This window comes from Schistocerca nitens, chromosome 4 (assembly GCF_023898315.1).
Source record: "Schistocerca nitens isolate TAMUIC-IGC-003100 chromosome 4, iqSchNite1.1, whole genome shotgun sequence".
In the NCBI taxonomy this organism is placed as follows: domain Eukaryota; kingdom Metazoa; phylum Arthropoda; class Insecta; order Orthoptera; family Acrididae; genus Schistocerca; species Schistocerca nitens.
In genome coordinates this window covers 299,754,389-299,772,482 of record NC_064617.1, presented here as the reverse complement: position 1 = coordinate 299,772,482, position 18,094 = coordinate 299,754,389, and the positions used below count along the sequence as shown (strand labels likewise).

General features: G+C 41.9%; 1 protein-coding gene across 1 annotated transcript in view; it reads right to left on the bottom strand.

Annotated features, from left to right (window-relative positions):
- The window catches only part of LOC126251743 (prohormone-1-like), a 309,535-nt gene that overhangs the window by 167,580 nt on the left and 123,861 nt on the right, over nucleotides 1-18,094 (bottom strand). The window contains exon 2 of the mRNA XM_049952352.1: nucleotides 3,587-3,715. Within this exon, the coding sequence (XP_049808309.1) occupies nucleotides 3,587-3,715 (129 nt within the window). The remainder of the gene's footprint in view (nucleotides 1-3,586; nucleotides 3,716-18,094) is intronic.

The window sequence follows — 18,094 nt, the reverse complement described above, 5'->3', positions numbered from 1 at the left end:
GAAGAATTTTAGGTAAAAAAAAGGTTTTATTTGAGGAGAAACTACTTTCCACGTCAGCCTCGGTAACTGCGGGGGTCAGCGTGGCTGGATTGCTAATCGAAGAGCCCCGGGTTGGACTCCCGGCCTGTTCAGGAATTATCTCGGCTCGGGAATTGGGTGTTATGTTGTTCTCATCATAATTTCATCACATGCGCTACAAAAGACTCGCACCCGGCGGCGAGCTACCGGGAGAGGAAGAGAGACAGAGAGAGAGAAAGAGAGAACGAGAAACTATTTTTCATGGCGATTTTCTACTCTAGGAGTGTAAGAGCTCTTTACTTGGTATTCGTAGCCAGACACACAGAAAACAAAAGTATAAATTTACTCATAACAAGCAGCGAGCACACCATAGTGATCAGAGACACGCCCTCATCCACTACGTGAGGTCATCTGTAGCGAGCCCGTGGTCTCCGAAGTGGGATAAAGCTGGCCCAACTGCGTCTCCAAGCCAGTGTCGTACTGACTCCGCATTCTTACACCATATGCGCCAGCTACCCTGTTGTTGAAGACCCAGGGTAAGATCTTGGACCATGTTTGGTGTTTGGCTCTGGCTGGATTTCTGATAGCAATACGATGGATTTAGATTTTATCCACGCAACTGCAGCATTTCACAGTGTTCTTTTTATGTACAACCGTTGACGGACAGAAGCTGGTGTAGCGTGCCAAACTTTAAACAAGATTTAGTTAGTTGTGGAAGGACTGCTACACCTACATTATATGATTACTCTGCAGTTAAGTGTCTGGCAGAGAATTCATTGAAGCACGTTGCACTGTTTCTCGTGCGCGGGAAAAAGGAACACTTAAATCTTTGTGTGTGAACTCTGATTTCTCTTATTTTATTATGATGATCATTTCTCCGTATGTAAGTGCGAAAAAATCTTCACACTATGAGCGGAAAGCTGGTGATTTAAATTCAATGTCAATATCCTGCCGCAGCGAAAAACGCCTTTGTTTTAATGATTGCCAGCCCATTTGGTGTTTCATATACGTATCACCTCTCCCCTATTTCGTGATAATACAAAATGAGCTGCCCTTCTTTGGACTTTTTCGATGTCCTCCATCAGCCTTACCTGATACGAATCCCACACTGCACAGCAATACTTCAGAAGAGGGCGGACAAGCGTAGTGTAAGCAGCCTCTGTATTAGTCCTGCTACATTCTCCAAGTGTTCTGCCAAAAAATCGTAGTCGTTGGTTTGCTTTCCCCACAACATTATCTATGTGATCGTCCACTTTAAGTTATTCGTAATTGTAATCCTCAAGTGCAGGGTGTTTCGGAATCCCTAAGTACAGGGTATTTCAGAAAGGAGTGACAACTTTAAAATTCATACAAATTTATTGAAGGAAGACATAGAGGTGGGTTTAGTGTTATTTTGTAGGGAAACACATCACGTTTCTTTTTACCTTAAACTAAAGATGTTGTATGTGCCTTCCAATGGTTATCCTGCACACATGCCATCGGAAGTTAATTTCTTCCCAAACTCGCTGTAGCATTGCAGGTGTGACTTCCTCAGCGGATGCGTAAATTCTTGCTCCAAGTTCCGGTAGAGAAGTCGGCACAGGAGGTACAAACACGATATCCTTGATGAATCGCCTTCAAAAAAATCAAGTGGTGTCAGGTCTGGGGAACGTGGGGGCCATTGCAATTGGCGCATCACGGCCAATCCATTGACGTGGAAAGCGGTCACTCAGAAAATTTGGTACGTCAGCCAGGTAGTGGTTTGGTACACCATCCTGCATGAAGTAAACATTTCGTTCTTGGTCATCCTCATCTATCTGTGGTATCAAAAATTGTTGTAACACATCCAAGTACACTAACCCGTTCTCTCACGGAAAATAGGGGCCATATACTTTGTTCTTGCTCAATGCACAAATCACGAACATGTTGCAATGCTTGATGTGGATTTTCACTGCCACAAATCCTATACTTATGTGTGTTAACCTTGCCACTTAAGTGAAAAGTTGACTCGTCAGAAAAGATGATTTTGCCCAGGAAATGTTCATCCTCATGCAACCGATATAACATATCCGCACAGAAGTTCTTGCGAGTAATTTAATCAGTGTCTTTTACTGCTTCTACGATTGTCAGTCTTTACGGTTTCAAATGCAAACGGCTTCTCAACGCACACCAAACAGTCGTATGTGGAATTTGCAGTTCGCGAGATGCACGCTGGGTCGATTCCGTACGGCTGTTGACCAAACGTTGTCTCACTCGCTCAACGACGTCATCAGATGTGCTTGGACGACCAGATGATTTCCCGTGTTTTACCGAGCACCCTTTTTCTACAAAACGTTTATGCCACTCATAAATTGTAGGCATGCTAGGAGGATCTTAAGCGTACTTGGCACGGAAATTACGCTCAACCGACGTCGCCGACTTCGGTTTTTCAAACCAAACACACAGCTAGCACACACGGGTCCATTGAAGGCAGCCATCTTTAACGCAACTGCCGCTAGCGCTCCTTACGGTGCGATTCGGCACTAGCGAACTACGCCAGACAAACCTTGATGTACTCGGTGATCAAAAAGTCAGTATAAATTTGAAAACTTAATAAACCACGGAATAATGTACACATGCTTGGAATGACACGGGGTCTTATTAGAACCAAAAAAAGAAACAAAGTGTTACTAGACTCGTGAAAGATCTCTTGCACGCGTTGTTTTGTGATGATGGTGTGCTCAACCGCCACTTTCGTCATGCTTGACCTCCCAGGTCCCCAGACCTCAGTCCGTGCGACTATTGGCTTTGGGGTTACCTGAAGTCGCAAGTGTATCGTGATCGACCGACATCTCTAGGGATGCTGAAAGACAACATCCGACGCCAATGCCTCACCATAACTCCGGACATGCTTTACAGTGCTGTTCACAACATTATTCCTCGGTTACAGCTGTTGTAGAGGAATGAAGGTGGACATATTGAGCATTTCCTGTAAAGAACATCATCTTTGCTTTGTCTTACTTTGTTATGCTAATTATTGCTATTCTGATTAGATGAAGCGCCATCTGTCGGACATTTTTTGAACGTTTGTATTTTTTTTTTTGTTCTAATAAAACCCCATGTCATTCCAAGCATGTGTGGCAATTTGTAACTCTCTATCTACATTATTCCGTGATTTATTCAGTTTTCAAATTTATACTGACTTTTTGATCACCCAGTATTTCCCTACAAATTGACACAACAGTCACCTCTATAGGTACTATGAATTAATTTATATGCATTTTCAAAGTTGTAAAATCCCTTTTGTAACACCCTGTATTTAGTTGAAATGATAGTCTTAAGAGAAGATATTTGTTAAACAAAGCGCTTGTGTAGCAGAGAGTGACTGGCAAAATAAAAGAGAGAGAGAGAGAGAGAGAAATAAAGAACAGGTTGTAAGTCCTGAATTCACTAACAGTTTCAATCCACCAACAAATTCAGGAGATCTCGAAATTTTATATCTAGAACGAAAAATGAGGTTTTAGAAACGGAATTTTGAAATGTGCACCAGTGTGCAGTTAGTTGGGAATTTTACATTGGAGGAAGTTAGTGCGTCGAACGGTTTACTCACGTCGAGCTCGTTCAGCAGGCGGGCCTTGTCGCTGGGCTGCTGTCCCAGGGGCTCAGCGCGCGCCCAGCAGGTTGCGGCCAGAGCCACCACGAGCAAGAGCACTGCCTTCACTGCCGTAGACATCGCCATCTGCAACACAACACACCCACCCCACACTTAGCACTGCCGTAGAACACGCAGCTTGCCTCAGCTAGCCACTGCAGCACACTTGTCTAAAGCGTGCCTCACAAAGAGTAAGATTCGCGCAAGTTTGCTAGGCGGCGCACTCGACTGTTGGCTAGTAGAGAGCCTGTATACACAGAGAGTGGCCATAGGTCAAAAAAAAAAAATGGCTCTGAGCACTATGGGACTCAACTGCTGAGGTCATTAGTCCCCTAGAACTTAGAACTAGTTAAACCTAACTAACCTAAGGACATCACAAACATCCATGCCCGAGGCAGGATTCGAACCTGCGACCGTAGCGGTCTTGCGGTTCCAGACTGCAGCGCCTTTAACCGCACGGCCACTTCGGCCGGCTGGCCATAGGTCAAGTTGCCCGTGATTGGTTGATTAGCTTTGGCGCCATTTTTCTGCCAAACGTCTCTCGCACTTCCTATGTTCGCCGTGCTTTTGAGTTGAATTGAAGTTCAGAGGACTTTTGGAAACGATTAAAAGGTGTTTGAATTATTGAGAGACTTGTTATGCGTTGTGCATGCATGTTCGATTTAGGTGTATATCGTTTTTAGTACGTAGGCTTACATGTTTGAAGTAAACACGTTAGTAATTGTACAGTATTGTTTTTGACATCTGTAATTCGTTCTGCAGACGTTCGCAAACGATGCCAGGTTGTACTGCATTTAGTTGTTCCAATAGAGGCGAAGGTGGATTTCGCATGTTAGCATTTCCATGCAATGAAAGTCGTAAGCATTTGTTTACCTGTTACATGCAAAAAGTTTGGAGACGTGACAAGAAGTACTAATACGTCTCACACTTTTTGCATGTCGCAAGTAAACAACTGCTTACGACTTTCACTCATCTGACGTAATACACGTCGTTAAATATTTAGCGTTATGCACTTCCGATACAAAACAAATGCTATACACTATATTTTTTTATTTACGTTACTTTCATTGCAATATGTCTAGTAAACGAACTTTACAGGAGATAAATGCAAGTAACGAATAATTTTTACAGCCACTGTATCAAATTTTCCTGTGCTGTACGTAGTAGGCTTCTATGAGTATATTATAGCTGTAAGGAAAGGAATTTAACGAATGATTTCGCCATATTGTCTTGTGCTTTTCATTCGGTTAGTGTGTACTCCACTACTCCACTACTGGCCATTTAAAAGTCCCGCCCGAAGTTTGGCAGAAAAATGGCCGCCGTATCGTCCGATTGGCCACGCTCTCCCCTTACAGGCTCTCTATTGCCTAACTGGGAGTGTGGACAGCCGATGCATTTTCATATTCTCTCGTTCGCTGCGCGCAAACCATTACTCCTACAAAAGAAATCAACATGACATTTTCTACATCTACATCTACATCCATACATACTCCGCAAGCCACCTGACGGTGTGTGGCGGAGGGTACTTTGAGTACCTCTATCAGTTCTCCCTTCTATTCCAGTCTCGTATTGTTCGTGGAAAGAAAGTTTGTCGGTATGCCTCTGTGTGGGCCCTAATCTCTCTGAGTTTATCCTCATGGTCTCTTCGCGAGATATACGCAGAAGGGAGCAATATACTGCTTGACTCCTCGGTGAAGGTATGTTCTCGAAACTTCACCAAAAGCCCGTACCGAGCTACTGAGCGTCTCTCTTGCAGAGTCTTCCACTGGAGTTTATCTATCATCTCCGTAACGCTTTCGCGATTACCAAATGATCCTGTAACGAAGCTCGCTGCTATCCGTTGGATCTTCTCTATCTCTTCTATCAACTCTATCTGGTACGGATCCCACACCGGTGAGCAGTGTTCAAGCAGTGGGCCAACAAGTGTACTGTAAACTACTTGCCGCGCGGGATTAGCCGAGCGGTCTCGAGGGCTGCAGTCATGGACTGTGCGGCTGGTCCCGGCGGAGGTTCGAGTCCTCCCTCGGGCATGGGTGTGTGTGTGTTTGTCCTTAGGATAATTTAGGTTAACTAGTGTGTAAGCTTAGGGACTGATGACCTTAGCAATTAAGTCCCATAAGATTTCACACACATTTGAACATTTTTTTTTGTAACCTACTTCCTTTGTTTTCGGATTGCATTTCCTTAGGATTCTTCCAATGAATCTCAGTCTGGCACTTCTGATGCCTACTCCCAGATAATTTATGGAATTAACTGCTTCCAGTTGCTGACGTGCTATATTGTAGCTAAATGATAAAAGATCTTTCTTTCTATGTGTTCGCAGCACATTACACTGGTCTACATTGAGATTCAATTGCCATTCCCTGCACCATGCGTCAATTCGTTGCAGATCCTCCTGCATTTCAGTACAATTTTCCGTTATTACAACCTCTCGATATATTACAGCATCATCCGCAAAAAGCCTCAGTGAACTTCCGATGGTATCCACAAGGTCATTTATATATATTTTCGTAGGAAATTTAATGTAGTTAAACGTTTTATCGTAATACTTTCCATTGAAGGCCATGGTTTTTCGAGTTGTTCAAGAAAAACGTACATAAGTGACATTCCTCACACTGATCCCTCACCAGTCAGGATTTCAGATATGTTGTTCATGGCACTTCCTCCTACAATGTACAAAAATTTCTGACTATACGAACTACTCCCGATATTCGACCGTTTCTTGGTGTCTGTTGACTGGCCCATTTCGCCACCAACATTGCCAGCTGTTTCTTTAATATTGTTAATTTGAACGCGCCCATGTCGGCAGTGAAAGATGAGTGACTTTTGTGAATGTTACTCTAAAAGCAATTACATTGATAGCTCGATCAAAATTTAACGCTTACGAACACATTACTTCTGTAGTCGGAAGACCTGACGAATACAACGATGTAATTGTTCATTTTAATCTGTTAAAATACACAAAATTGTTAGGTAAAATTCATACAAACGTAAATTTTACAATATGTAAGTGCTCGACTAAGCCGTTGGCGTGATAAGGCCAGTCACTGAAAATCAAAAAAGGTCGAAAGAGGGAAATAATTCGTACAAGCGCGAATTACTTTACAGTGATAGGAGGGAGCGCCATGAACAACAATTAGAAATCTTTATTGTGCGAGGGCTGAGCCAGGAAGTGGGGGCGCGTTTCTAAGGTCACTTTCGTACCTTTTTCTTGAATAACCCAAAGACTGAGGCATCTATCGAAAACGTATCCAAGTGCAAAATTTAAATCTCCTACGAAAAGACCCTGCGGGTTGAGTAAAGCACGACATCCGTAGGAGCAGCTGAATCACCCTGTACACAGCAAAGGAACAATGCTTTCTTTGCTCTACAGTGGAGATATCTACGGTAACGGAAAGGCGCTTTGAGGCTGTCTTTCAGCTAAACACTTGGGGTAACGCCCAAGGCTGTGACGTCAGACTCCGCGAGGTCTGACTAGCCAATGGAGGTAGCATTCAGAGAACCATACAAGGGAAACAGCACAGGAGCTATGAGAAGCTCCCTGTGGTCGGTGGAGTCTACTTGTGAGCCGTCACACGAGTCAAGAATGTAAGCTTACAACGAATCTTACTCTGTATGAGAGAACTTAAATGTCTACAACGAACAACTGGCGTCAACTTGCCTCAGCACTGTGAAGTCACAATTTTTTAAATTAATTTTAAACCAACAAATAAAGGAACACTATAAAACTGTGTGTATGCTAATTTAACAGTGTGAGTTACATACTGTGGATTTTGTCTATATGTATTGCAAAATTGTGTGTGTGTGTGTGTGTGTGTGTGTTCCACATCTTCTCCGAAATCACTTGACCGATTTCAACCAATCTTGCTAGACATATCCCTTACAATCCGGCAACAATCGCTGTTGGGGTAAGAATCACATACCCATCATCCTTCGGGAGATATGATGTCATAATCACTGAGATGCGTGAAAAAGTGCAGCATTCTGCATGACGTTCAAACTTATAACGTTTTTGTTACTTGCTCTATTCGCAACACATTTTGCAGACAGCATCTACTACACCGCTGAATGTACCTGCAAAACTAAATCTTTGTATAAAAGCGTTGATCAGGAAATATGACGTCATAATCACAGCGATGCGTGAAAAACTGCTGCATCATGAATGACGTTTAAATTTACCACTTCTTTGCTACCATCTCTATTCGCAACATATTTCGCAGACCGAATGCACATGCGCACTTCAATGTACCTACACAAGTACATCATTGTACAACACATACTTCATGAGATATGATGTTGCAAACAATGCGGCATCATGGAATAAGTTTAATAAATTTATTCTTTACTACGAAGACACTTCTGTAGTCGAGTCAACTTCAGGAAATCTTTGACACTTGGAAGCGCTTTCGACAGATTTCACCCGCTAAGCGCAAACGGCACAGGAGGAAACGATAGTTATCTACAGAGCTTTGTAGAGTCGTTGTCAAGGAGGTGTTTACACCATTGCATTATAGACACGGCAGACAGCTGTACTTATACTATTGTACATTATGCGTATTTCATTGTACGACTGTTTCACAATTTCAAAGGTGTTTTCACGAATGAAATTTTTTCGACACTACTCTACAAACACAGTTCTTTTTTTGTTTCCATTTGTAATAGAAAATCGGCAATACCGGCTCTGTCAGCTAGTATTAAATGCTTTTCTTCCTTTAGATATTTAGGTGTAACCTAGTCCTGCACATGGAAAGAGCCCTGCGCATGAAAAAAGTGTAGAAATTAAAAATGAGACAGGACGAGGGAAACTTATTATTGAATTCATTTCTTTAAGTAATGAGGTCAAAAACTAGAAACATTATGTACAATATTAGAAGGCATATGAGTGTAAGGATAGGAAGTTTGGGAAATAAGGAAGAGAAAAAGAATTAATTGCTCTACAAGGAAATGGATTACTCTAGCGGAAGTGCTGGAGTATCAAGATTAGGCCACACTAGAAAACAAAAATCCAAAATGTGGTGGACCTGGAATGGAACATAATGGAAGGAAGAGGTTACTGTAGTATGGCTACTTAGAACCAATGGATCATAACAAGGACGGTAGTAACTGCCGGAAGACGTGTCACTGTCACGCCAAGTAACATAAATCAATGAACTTATACCGTACATAACGCTTCACAACTGCTGCATGATACTGGAAATGGAAATGCTGTTATATGTCTTCACAAAACGTCGCAATTATGTTCGCTGTGATTTAAGTCAGGGGAACGGGTAGACCAGCGATTTGTCTAATATCCTCTCTTTTCAAGAGCCCTCCACCTGCACTCTTCCATGCGATGGCGCATTGTCATCCATACAAATGGAGTCATGGCCGAATGAACATGTGCTCTACGTACCCACACATGGCGGGAAGTGGGAACCCGTAATGCACCCAGGAGCATTATCGAATATTATCGTTTTGGTAGTCCAGCTGATATGGTGTTGGGACGCAGTTACTTTTATGTATGGTCCACGTTTCAAAGAGCTAAGTTAATTGGCAGTGTCACATCATGCGAAAGCTACTTCCACCCTTAAGTTCGGCATACCCTTGCATATGGCCAAAGAAAGAATAGAGGCGGATCCCAGAGGGAAAAACGGAACGAAGTCGACTGCTTAGAAAGTGAGTGACAAACGGCAATAGGATTGCACTCTAGGAAGGTATCTAAGAGGGGGAGAGTTGGGAAGACCACAAACAATGGAGGCTTTTTTATGATTTACGTTTGTAATTTGTTTTCACCCTGACGAACAGTGACCAGAGGCTCGTAAAACAAACAGCAAGCGTTCTCGCAACTGATAATACAGACATCACCTTTGGTTTATTAAACAGAACTATGCCATCCTGAATGTCAGAATAGCAGACCTCGAAGAGACATAACCTCGAAGAGACAAATTCGGTAAGTTTTGTAGATTTAACAAGAAAACATAGATTAAAAAATACATTGAATACAGGGATTTCCCTGCTGTTGTTGAGTCCGATGAGTTGCTCGTCAGTTGGAGATTTGCACCTCCGAGACTATAGGTAGGTGACGCTAGTCTCGACGGAAACCCATTGTCACCAAAGAGATACGTCGTTAGTTGTGCGTTGGCCTTTGCAGGAGTTAAGTGAATTCCAGGCAAATCACTATCTACGTCCATCAGGTTTGTTATGATGAATGCTGCAATTCATCTACAGTATGTTGGTTATAAAATATGCACATAGTCGAACTGCTAGTAATGCATAAACCATTTTGAGGAATAAATTCCCGGGTTCGATTCCCGGCGGGGTCAGGGATTTTCTCTGCCTCGTGATGGCTGGGTGTTGTGTTATGTCCTTAGGTTAGTTAGGTTTAAGTAGTTCTAAGTTCCAGGGGACTGATGACCTCAGAAGTTAAGTCCCATAGTGCTCAGAGCCATTTGAACCATTTTTGAGGAATAAATGTCACTTGGCGAATGTCACTAAAATGCACCAAGGACAGAAGAACCGTACGCGGAACGGTTTCCACGTAGTCGGTGATCAGTTCGTACCACTTTCGATAATCCTATCAAAATGTTTCGCGAAACTAGATGTTTTATCCTAAAAGAACGTAGAGAACAGCTCATAATACAGAGTGTATCAAAAAGAATCATCCGATTTCTGAAACTAATAAACATATAGAATTAGTTTGGTTTTTTTGATGAACGGGAAATTCAAAACTTTTTTTTCATACCCTTTCATTGGTGTTCAATACGAGATGCGTGGCATATGTCAATACGGTATTCAAATTGTTCCCACACCGCAGCGAGCTTGTCGTGGGTTACAGCGTCCACAGTTGCTGTTATGTGATATCTCAGTTCACTCGTCGTCTTTGGTAACGGAGGCACATAAACAGAGTCCTTTATAAACCCCCACAAGAAATAATCACATACAGTTAGGTCCGGTGACCCTGGAAGCCAGTGACGTAAGCCTGAATCATTTGGTCCAGCGCGACCGATCCATCGTTCAGTAATACTTTGATTTAAAATTCCCGCACTCCCAGATGCCAGTGTGGCGGTGCCTCATCATGTTGGTAAATGAAGTCATTCGAATCAGTCTCCAACTGTGGGAAAAGAAAATTCTCAAGCATATCGATATATGTGCTTCCTTTAACAGTGTTCTCGGCAAATAAAAATTGACCATACACCTTTTCCTGTGAAATTACACAAAACACATTAAATTTTGGAGAGTCCCCCTCATGTTGTGTAACGTCATGTTGTTTTTCCGTACCCCCTATTCTCACATAATGATGGTTCACCTTCTATTTTAATAGAATGTTGCCTCGTCACTAAACACTAGGGTGGAAGAAAATTGTCATCTTCCATCTAGTCAAGAACGAAATCACAGAACTCCACACGTTACGTTTGTCACCTTCACGAAGGGCTTTCAGTAGCTGAATTTTTATTGTTTCATTTGTAAATGTCGACACAACACATGCCAGACGGACATCGGGGGAATTTTGAGCTGTCGAGCTGCCCGGCGAACGGATTTCTGCGAACTCCTTTTGAAACTATGGCGGATGCGTTCGACGTCTGTGTCAGACACGCGGGGACGGTCCGGCGATTTGCCTTTACACAAAAAAACCTGTTTCTCGGAATTTTTCATGCCGTCGTCTAATGCTCTGTGCTGTACCTAGTACGAAAGTCACGCTGAACAGTTACTACTGAACCCCAATGCGCAAATCGCAGAACACAAAACGCTTTCTGTTGTCCCGACACCGTTGTCACTAAAATTGAAGTGGGCGCACACTGCTGCTACCTAGCGGGAACGATGTAAAACTCGAGAGTTTGCTCTTTCCAACAGTACCTTGTTCACGCGCATATCTCAAATAACTTAACAATCATGATTTTTTTTTAAAAAATCGGATGATTCTTTTTTTATACTCCCTGTATTTTACCATCTTTAAGATAGCACTGTTATCAGCTGTACATTGCAACCATCAGATAAAAGAAAAAGCTGCCGTCTATTGGTTGAAGAAAAAACGATATGAAAAAACATACTGATTTCTCGGAGAACCGGCAGTAATAGAGAATTTAATACTTGCAGCCTGGCAGTAAAGATGGAGCTCGTCAGACACAGGAAGGAGAACGTTTCAATTTTTCCGGATATGACTGAAAGGCTTCAGATGGCACATTCTGAGCCAAGTAGGGATAAATGGACAACTACCAGCTGTATGTGTGGCGAAATCGGCACACCGGATCGTATCATACGGGAATGTTCCCTAGTTGAAGATAAAGCACGGAATGCTAAGCAGGCTTTAAGAGGAAAAACTGTTTATTACATAATTAGGGTAAAAGAGGAGTTTGATACCTGATATCTTGTTTCAGAAGAAAACAAGACTTAAGTATAGGCAACAGACACCACATCAGAGACGATTAAGGCCTGCATCCGATACCAGGGAATGTGAACAAAGCCGCAAAGCTCTATGATCACATGTTCCTATAATGGAATGTGGAAGATCTGGCACGGAACGTAGAGAAAAATAGATATGTTGCGATAGCACTAAGCTGTGTGTGTGTGTGTGTGTGTGTGTGTGTGTGTGTGTGTGTGTGTGTGTGTGCGTGTATATCTCAGACTACAATAAAGACAAGTAGTGAATATTTGTAATGTTAGTAGAATTATTAGTATTAGTAACACAATTTTCAGTAGAAGAAGCATTTATTGAAAAAAAAAATAAACAAAATAAAATCAAATCTAGGGGACGGTAGCAGTATTAGCTACTTCTTTTTGTAATGGTAGTAGGTACATTTCGTGTTATTGTAGCGGTAGTATACAAGGTGAACCATCTAAAATTGTAGTATACAAGGGGAATCACCTAAAACTTGCACCGCGAATATTGTGGAAATGGAAAGTGTTATTAATGTGCGATTTTCACAGAAGGGATTGGCGTCAGGGTCTCGTATTGTTAACCAATCAACAGATTGTAATAATACTTAGAAAGTGTTTTTGTGGAAACAAACACTTTTTTAGATGGAACGAAACCTATTGTCATTAACATACTAAAAGTACAATGTTAGTGGTGTTCGTTGCAAGATTCTACTGCGAGTCGTTTATGAGATAACGTAATTTTGAAAAATTCCCACACCGACACCTGCACGATACCTGTGATAGCACCACTAAAAAATAGCACCAGTGCGTGCACTAGTTGTGTGGACTGTGACCAGTAACGACACAATTGACCATTACAGGTTGACCACCGGCAGCGGTGCTCCCAGCCTGGTATGGAACTACCGACGCACAATCACTAGCATTTCAGCGGAGATGTCCGAGCAGGCTTCTGTAATATGATCGGCTGTAGTTGGTATGTCCTTCAAGACAGCGTCTTTCAGCTTTCTCCACAGAAAAAAGTCTTCAGGCGTGAAATTTGGGGAACGGGCCGGTCAAGATACAATTCCTCTGCTGTAAATTGATGGAGGATCAATGCTATCAGCTGCAGCGGAACATTAATCGGAATCAGCGGCGACGAGCGAAAATGTGTACCGGACAAGGATTCGAACCCGGGATCTCCTGCTTACTAGGCAAGACAGGTCTGCAGAGGAACGACTTAGAGCATCCGTGGAAGATAGTCTGTTAGGAGGCTGCAATACTTGTGTGCGTTCAGTGTTCCGGCTGTGAAAAACGGGCCTATGAGGTGATGGTTCACTATCCCACACCACACGTTTACACTCCATGGATACTGATGTTCCACCTGACGAAGACAACGGGGACTGTCAGCAAACCAATAGCGCATGTTTCGGCTGTTTACCTGGCCGTAATTGGTAAATGTGAATTCATTACTAAACAAGATACATGCTACATCTTAATGCCCATGTACAGATGTTAACACGATTCTCATAATCGTTCCCATGCATGTCTTGATGGAGTGAGATGTGACAGAGATGGAACCTATGTTGATGGAGATTGCGTAGGACACTTCCTCGTGCGACTGCGCAGGAACTAACGTGCGGATCAACTGCAACAGCTGCAAGAACATTAATTTCCCCGTCTTCTGTCATAAATTTTTTCCTTCTGTTCCGTTGTCTAGATGTCACACTACCACTTTCACATAACTGGCTGAAGAGATTGAAAAATAACTGCCGAGATGGTTGACGTCTATTGGGATATCTTCCCTCATACACTGTACAAGAACGAACTGCATTCTTCCTACACTCTCCATACATCATGAGCATGTCGGCTTTTTCTGCACTGGTATATCCCATCGTCCACTCCCGACCTACTGCTTGGACTGTCACGCATTAACTGACTAGCATGTCGCAGTGCACTGAAGGAACACACAAACACAATGTAAGCACAAAAAAAAAAAACAAAAAAAAACTAGCTTGGTACCTAGCAACTACGCTGGCTGGAAGGTATGACAAGTATGGGAGCGGAGAAATTTTCTAGATACGATATTTGCTAAAGGACTCGTTCTAGAATCCTGCAATAAACAACACTGACGTACTAATTTACCCTGCTTTTAGTTAGTTAACGTCAATAGGCATTTTACCATTTAAAAAAGTGTATATTTGCACAAAAATTACGAATTCTAAATATTATTACAATCTGTTGATTGACTAACAATGCGAGCCCGTAACAAGAGCCCCTAACAACCAATTCATTCTGTAAAAGCCGTACATCAATAGCACCTCCCATTTCTGCAATACCTGCGGTGCAAGTTTTAACTTCAAGTGGTTCAAATGGCTCTAAGCACTATGGGACTTAACATCTCAGGTCATGAGTCCCCTAGACTTAGGACTACTTAAACCTAACTAACGTAAGGACATCACATACGTCCATGCCCGAGGCAGGATTCGAACCTGTGACCGTAGCAGCAACGCGGTTCCGGACTGAAGCGCCTAGAACCGCTCATCCACAGCGGCCGGCAAGTTTTAAGTGATCCACCCTGCATAGTGTGGTAACAGCAGTAACAGCAGTAGGTCCATTTTAAGTATAATTTAATCAATGTAATCTGAAATTGCCTATGACACTCTTTCCATCACAGGAAAGGAATACCCGACCAAGGGAGGACAGAGATGCTGCGGGAAAACGATAGATAGTCATCTAAATGCTAGAGTGATAGTAGTAGAAAAAAATAAAGACAACGAAAAGTAGTATTACAGACCATAAACTTAATTCATGTTCAGAACAGGAAAAAACGGGTAAGAAAATTTGGCACACTTGTGATTCTATATGTAAAGGTTTATTGTTGTACTTAAGAAAGAGGACTATGATAAATAAATAAATAAAGTACCTTGCGACAGGCACTTAGGACCTATCACCTAGCCCCTCTTCAGTTTCTACTGTTGTTTTATACAGCAAAGATTCAGGTAATTCAAGAGTAGAAGTTTCAATTGAGATCGAGTGATTAGGTTGCCCACTGTCGTGCAGGAGCTATTTTCGTTTATCCCATTCTGAGTCTTTTGTTCAAATTCTCAAGGATTTCGATACTGCGTACTGTCTTGATGAAATCACGTACTCTCGCGTACAGTAAGGAGTAGAGTCTCCAACAACTGTGGTGGTACATCTCGAAAGAACATCGGGCGAAGCGAACAATTTAAATGAAGCGAAAGCACATAAAATCCTATTAGCTTATCTTGAGCTGATCCTAGGCAAAAACTGATAGAGAATCCTTGCTAGTTATCTGAAAGGAACGTTGCGTACGTACACTGATGTCAGTGGAAAATATTACACCATGAAGCACAAGTACTATAATTATCAAACTTCATGTACAAGTTCATCACATAACTGGCATTAAACTTTCGTTGTATTCAGAACTGATGACCGTCATAAGTGACTCATAACACAATAAATTTTCCTCCGCTTTTAGCAATAGGATTCCAGAAGCGTCTATGCATCACTGTTCGCTTAGCAAGCGAAACATTTGAAGAGACAGTTTGGTAAGTTATTCGTCTATAAAACGTACAACTGAAAGACGGTGCACGGGCGTCTGACATCAAGTGCGGGGGTGCGACGTTGAGATACTTGTAGACCCACAAAGTGGACTGTTACATTGTGGAAAGTGAACAGCAGAATCAAGTACGTTAATTTTTTTGAACGAGCATTGGAATGCGGACCAATATAATGCTAGAATAGCCTTCTACATCATGGTCAAACGTCATAGTGGATAAAATAATTCGTAAGCTAATTTACTGTATTTGGTACTTTTCGTATTAGAACTTGCGTACTCTAAAGACACGATTGTTCCAAAAACAAGCGTATTAAGGAACTACTAAAAACAGATATTTTTTATAATAACACATCGGAAAATAAGACGTGGCAGAATAAGAGTATGGACTACAATATTAACTTCTACAGAAGTGACTGATTGTGAGCCGTTGATCATACAGCCGTGTAATTCAAAGTTTGTCGGTGAGGTGCTGAAAGGTCATATTAAACGAAACACCACCGTTTTAATTTTTTGCAGCTGGACATATATCGCGATATTTTTGAAAATAATCGCTCTTCCGTTTTTGGTTAATGCGCGTATTCGGTGAAGTAAATGTCTGAACGTCAGCAATGTTTGTCTCGCACGAGCTTTTCGTCGCTAATGAGTTTGATAGCGCCAGTCGTTAAAAGCTCTGCTTTATTTAGACAGTCTTGGTGTGAACCCGTTTTACCCGTGAAATGTTCGGCATAATAAAAGCGCAATTTTCAGACACGTGGACCAACAGAAAATAGGGCAGGCAGTCCTAGGTGCAGTCATACCTAGGAATCAAGACCAGTTTATTGGTTTATGATGGAGAGTTACTTGTTAACGTTATATGAGAACAAAATTTCGTCTACGTGAATGAAAAGTAAATTAAAGACTAGAGTAAACGTGCACACACTTTCTGTGCATGACAAACCACAATATTTCCCAGATATGAAATGTTGAAAATTAAACACGAGGCACTTTCTTGCACACAGTTGTCAAAGTATGGTAAAGACAGACGTAGTAATCCATCAGTGGATGTGTTCTGTATATGAAATTTGGTGGATTACATTGCTCACAGTACTGTCGTTCTACGGTAATTGAGTCCTAACCGACAAATGCTACGTCTTCTGTACCGCATTTTCCAAAGTCTCTCTGTCTCTTCCTCACTCCTGTATGTTTCCCGAACTTTTCTAGGTTTCACCCGTAAATATTTTAATGAATAGTTGGTTTTCATAGCGGACCTATGAGTTTAGAACATCATCCAATTTTTGCTCTAGGGAGTACTGACGCTGTACAACAGTAATGGTACACAAGCTCTATGACATGCGAGAAATAACTTGGTAATCACTGTGTGACATACGGCAATTTAGAGTGTATTAGCTGTGTTTTTTTTAAGAAACTCCGATTGGAGAGATATATCATTTCTGAACAGGTATGAAAGCGCAAAGGGGAACTAACGCAAACCGCTGAGGTTAGACAACAATACCCTTCTGGCCGGGTGCAAGGAATGCTTAGACGTGTTGAAAGGAATGCATACGGGTGCTTAGCACAGAAAATAGTTTAAGAATGAACAAAGTAAATACGGAAGTGGGGGCATAAAAGAGGAGATTGAAGAACTGCTTACATTACTCAGTTCTTTCCACAAAAGTAATAAATTTACAGTACAGGATGAGGACAACAGAAGGTTAAATTTCCTGGAGCTTCGAACCATCAACCAGCAACAAGACTTGCGGCTACGTTTAACGGTATCGTCTTTTGGTTTCTTGCACTGATATCGGTTTTTGGCTTTTTGTATTTATATCAGCGTTTTAAGTTGCGCGATGATGTTTTCAATACCTGTTAAAGTTGATTCGCGCTAATTGGGTTTCTTGGTCTTTGAAACCTTCCATGATATCATGTTCGTTTTGTTGTTTCCCTTTGTATATTTTTAGAAATTTTGCTGTTGTTATTTTAGTTTTTTACCGCCTAAAATATCTAATTTTCAGCAGTTGTACGTTTAGCTCCAATATTTATTGGTTTGAATTTGTACGATTCTGTAATAGATGTTTATATTTCGACGACATGGGACGGGTAATATCATTAATGTAATATTATTGATCGTCATTTTGAAATCACTTTTCTGTTTAATTTTGGCACCTTTTACGCCGTCGTTGGTCAAAGTCGACGGATGGTATCGGAGGCTCTGTTTTATTAAAAATTTGCCCAATACAGTTGTGAGAGAAGTTTTGAGAGAATATCGAAAGTAGCATGTAAAACTATGTAGCTCGCTGTTGCGTGCGTTTTCTACCGCCAGCAATGTCAGCGAGAGGGAGTGGCAGAAAACTTCTCTGCCCAGTGTTGCGTAATTGCTCTCCGCACTTAAGCCGTCATCTCACTCTGTTCCACCAAGAGGGTAAGAGGGTACACGAATTACTTCCCGACCGCTTAGTTCTTTAATGGTGACAAGAAATGAGTCCTTACACGGCAGCTGTGCGGTGGTTGTTGTCCTCCTTCTCTGGACCATAATGATTGCTCCCTCGAAGGGTGCTGCTTACGCAGTTGTCAGT